This window comes from Volvox carteri (genome assembly GCF_000143455.1).
Source record: "Volvox carteri f. nagariensis unplaced genomic scaffold VOLCAscaffold_18, whole genome shotgun sequence".
NCBI classification, from domain to species: Eukaryota; Viridiplantae; Chlorophyta; class Chlorophyceae; order Chlamydomonadales; family Volvocaceae; genus Volvox; species Volvox carteri.
Window position 1 is genome coordinate 1,604,773 of NW_003307561.1, and position 4,300 is coordinate 1,609,072.

General features: G+C 58.3%; 2 protein-coding genes across 2 annotated transcripts in view; one reads left to right on the forward strand and one right to left on the reverse strand.

The window, feature by feature from the left end:
- VOLCADRAFT_90876 (uncharacterized protein) overlaps positions 1–1,071 on the forward strand; it is a gene marked incomplete at both ends in the record, with an annotated part of 6,094 nt that extends 5,023 nt beyond the window's left edge. The window contains 2 exons of the mRNA XM_002950296.1: positions 19–205; positions 803–1,071. Coding sequence (XP_002950342.1) covers positions 19–205; positions 803–1,071 — 456 coding nt within the window. The remainder of the gene's footprint in view (positions 1–18; positions 206–802) is intronic.
- A 2,605-nt stretch (positions 1,072–3,676) lies between these two features.
- Positions 3,677–4,300, reverse strand: part of VOLCADRAFT_117580 (uncharacterized protein) — a gene marked incomplete at both ends in the record, with an annotated part of 7,071 nt that continues 6,447 nt past the window's right edge. Inside the window, one exon of the mRNA XM_002950424.1 lies at positions 3,677–4,200. Coding sequence (XP_002950470.1) covers positions 3,677–4,200 — 524 coding nt within the window. The remainder of the gene's footprint in view (positions 4,201–4,300) is intronic.

The window sequence follows — 4,300 nt, forward strand, 5'->3', positions numbered from 1 at the left end:
CAATCCTACGACCCCCAGGCTATCGAAGAGGCTGGCTTTGCGGCTGACAATGTGTCGTACGGCATGGGCGGCGGCCTGCTCCAAAAGGTCAACCGGGACACCATGTCCTTCGCCACCAAGCTGTGTCACATCGTGTATGAGGACGGCCGGCCCGCGGACATCATGAAGCAGCCGCAGACGGACACGGGCAAATTCTCCCTTCCTGGTGAGAGCCCCGGGGGGGCGGGGGGGCGGGGCTGCTACGGTACGGAGGGGAGTGTATGGCGGCGGGAGGAGGACGGTAGTGGTGGTGGTGGTGGTGGTGGTGGTGGTGGTGGAGACATGGCAGCTTGGGAAGGGTGAGGGAATGTTAGGGAAAGGATGTGAAAGGGGGGAAGGTGGCGGGGGGAGGGAGGGGGGACAGGGTTTACTTGTGCGGCACCCTGCTACCTGAGGGTGCGCTGTGTACTCCCCTCGGCCGGCCACAGGCCAGGTGCCCCCCCCCCTCAGAGCGCTCTCTCAGCCGTACGGGGCTCCTCAGGTGGCCCTCCTCGCATGGGGAGCTTGGGAGTGTTGTCCGCCTGGGCGTGATGGGGCAGGTACCTGCGCCTTCCCGTTTCCCCCCCCCCCCCAAGATTCCAAAAAAGATTCTTCCAAGCCCACCCAACCTTTCGCTCCTCTTCTCCCTCTTGCTCTCTCTCTCTCTCTTTTTCTCTCCTCCTCCTTCCGCCTCCCCCATTCAATGGGGGAGCCCCTTAATCCAAATCCTAATCCAAATCTCCAAATCCAAATCCTCACTCGCCGTCTCTCGCCGCCGTCTCAGGTATCCTGGCAGTCAAACGAGTGAATGGCGTCCCCACGGTTTTCCCCGCCGACACGGCCGAAGTTGCACCCCATGAGAACTTGCTGCGGGTTGTGTACGACAAAGGCCCGTTGGAGGGGGTGTGGGACGACTTTGACACGGTGCGCGCGCGCGTGGCGGCGGAGTGGATGGCATTGCCTCGCAGCGCCGACAACATCAGCAGTTCGTTGAGGGAGAAAGTGCGGCAACAGATGGCGCTGAGGGGCAAGGTGCCGGCAATCGCGCGCTGAGGCGAAGATCTGTACGACCTGATCTGTACGAGCTAAGCTGTGATCGGACCTAGAATGCAAAAAGCTCCGATGGAGATGCGATGTTGTGCATTTGGGGGGTATGGGGTGGGGGTAGCCTGGAAAGATACATGGGGTTGTGTGAGGTGGCGCGCGTGTGTGTGTGTGTGGAGGGTATGTGTGGGGTGGGACGGGGGGTTTGGTGCTCCGGGGGGGGTGCGGGGTGCAATAAAGGATGTAGAGGTCCCCAGTACTCAACTCAAGTGATGAGAACGCGAACACTAGGCGCTTTACCTCCGTCCACGTGCGCGGACGCGAATACACACCCTCCGTGTCAGCCAGTCTGTCTGTCTGTGTCTGTCGGTCAGTCAGTCGGTCAGTCCGTCAGTCAGTCCTAGTGGGGATCGAGTGGGGGTTTGTCCCCCGGTGTGCGTGTGTGTGTGTGTATGTGTGCACACGGAGGTGGAGACGGAGGCGGACACGGCCGCATATCGGCCGTTGCCGTTGCAAAACAGGCCACAAAAGCGACCTGTCGGTGGAAGAGCGATTGAGGGATGTGGAATTGGGTGGTTTGGGGGGGGGGACGAGCTAGGGGGCCACCCCAGCAGCGGCGAGCTAGGGCCTGCCGGCTTTCCACAGAGCGCCGGTGGAGCGGCCCACCCTGGTGTCGCTGCTGACGCCGCCGACTGTCGTACAATCAGGGGTTGGAAATCGCGCTTCCTCTGGTGGAGGGGGGGGGGAGGAGGGGGAGGGGGGGCTGGTTGTGCCGTGTATTGATGGCTGTGTGTGTTTTGGTAGAGGACCAACCGCGAGGTGGAGAGGTGGCTGCGTGCGCGTGTGGTGGAGGTGAACGGGAGTTAATGCAGGTTGGCGGTGGTGATGACGATGATGATGATGAGGAGGAGGGTGGCGTCCGGCGTCGGGGTCTGGTTTCGGCGCTGGAGTGTAAAATGGGGTTGCCGGTTGGGGTTTGCCGGCTTGCGTGCGGTGCGATGTGTTTGCGTGCTCGCATACGTATGCGTATATGTGTATTGTGCGTCCATGTATGAGCAGCAGCGAGAAGGAACTGGCGAGGATGGCGATGGTTAATATGTATGCATGTACGTATTACGTAGTATGTATGTATGTACACTAATCATTCAAGGGTGTGGAGGGATAGAAAGAGAGAGAGGGAGAGAGATAGAGGGGGGTGAGGTTTTGGTTTTGCCTTGACCACGTTTGCATTTGCGTGTGATGGGGGGGATGGGTACAGACCACACGTATATGATGTATAGAAGTGGGCGGCACAATGCTATGCTAACTTGGAAATGGCCGAGCGGCACCGTGCAGGTGGTAGGCGCTCATTGTCCGCCGTCGCGGATACACACACAGACACACACACGCACACACACACACACACACGAACGGGAACGCCCCGCCTAATGTGAAGAGTGCTTCGGCGGTTTCACCAAAAGAGGGGGCCCAGGTGGCTTCCCCCGGTCGTAGAGGGCCAGTGAGACATGTAACAATTACACAAACACACACATACACACACGTGTATTAAATCCACTACCCCTCTGCAACACGGCGCAAGGGCACGTTGTTCCTTTCTATTTCTCGCCTACTGTTGTGGTCTGTGCAAGTAGTGCGTGGTCTGTGAAGCAAACGGCAGCGCAGGTGGCTTTCGCGTACGGCAAAAGCACACACGGAGAACAAAACAGACCAGCACAGGATTTTAAATTTTGGTGACAGGATGGTTGATTTTGGCGGCCGACCCTGCCGATCCCGCCTCCCGCGGACAAGCGGGGGAGAGCACACGTGGGGAAAACCCGGATCGACGAATTCCGCCACAGAATATTCTCAGACCACACATTTGTATTTACACGCGTGTATTTGCGTGCGTCAAAAAAATTGCAACGTCCAACCGGGGCCCCCCACCCATGTTGCTAGGTATATATACCCTCACCCTTTTCCGTATTGACAAGGAATTGCACATCCAGCCTTTCCTGGTGATGGTGATGGTGATGGTGACGGTGATGGGGATGGGGATGCATCCTTGGGGGTGATCGAGGACTCGCGTCAGACCTCCCCTTCCCAGAGCCGTATTTACTATTATGCGGTACTGAACCTTCGTGGACTTTTACTCAAATCGCGAAATCGCAGCCAGGAGATATATCTTGGTGGTCTTCAAGCTGAATCTTCTTCCATATCGAGAAGAGGACCGCAGTGCCCGGAGATAACGTACGACCGTTGCCGTACATCTACAGCTATATACCGTTGTGTTATATCGTCCTTCGAAGGTGTTAAGGATGGCAAGAGGTGTGATGTGATGTGGTGTGATGTGATCTGACACTTGCGCCATAACACCCTAAAATTAGAGGCCCTACAGTTTTGTTGTCCGCCAACCCCGCAGCCTCCAAAATGCACCCCGCCAGCACGTCCGCCTGACCGCGCGCGCCGCCTGTCCAGTTCTTCTGCAAAACGATGCCTAAAACCCCAGCTTCATTTGAAACAACTCAAAATTCGGACATATTAAAAGAAAGAAAAAGAACAACTTTTTGTGAGTTTCAACCAGAGCCATCGTTTCAACTTATATCTCATTTTCTCAAATAATTGGATTTTCAGATTTTCAAAACTCCAAGGACGCCAGGCTGGTGATTCCAGACAGCGCCAGCAGCCCCGCCTGCGTAACTGCCGGGCAGTGCGCCAGGCTCAAGCCGCACAGTCGCGTCAGGGCAGCCAGCGCCGCCACCCCCGCATCCGACACCGCCGCACACCGCGTCAGCCGCAGGGAGGTCAGGCTCGTGAGGTTGGCGATCTGAAACAAGCCGCTGTCGGTAACGCTGATGCACGAGTCCAGGTGAAGATACAGCACCGGGGCCGGGGAGGAGGACGACCCGCCGCCGCCACCGCCGCAGCCGGAAGGGGCCCTAGGATAGCTGGTCACACTGCAGGCGGCGCCGCCGGCGGCGCCTGCCTCTGCGGGGCCCGACCCCCACTCCTGCCTTTGCCGTGGGATCGTAGCGCCGGCCGAGCTGGACGTGTTGGTGTTGGTGTTGGTATCCGTGGTGTTGATGGTGATGGTGATGGCCGTGTCGATATCGGGTGCGGTATTGGGTGCGGTCCTATCCGAACTAGCTGTTCCAGGAGGGACTATAGGCTGTGAGGAAAAACCGGCGGCGGCGGTGCCGTACGCATGTACGGCGCCGGCGGTGGCTAGCGCAGCAAGTCCTTCATCGCTGACTCTCATGCA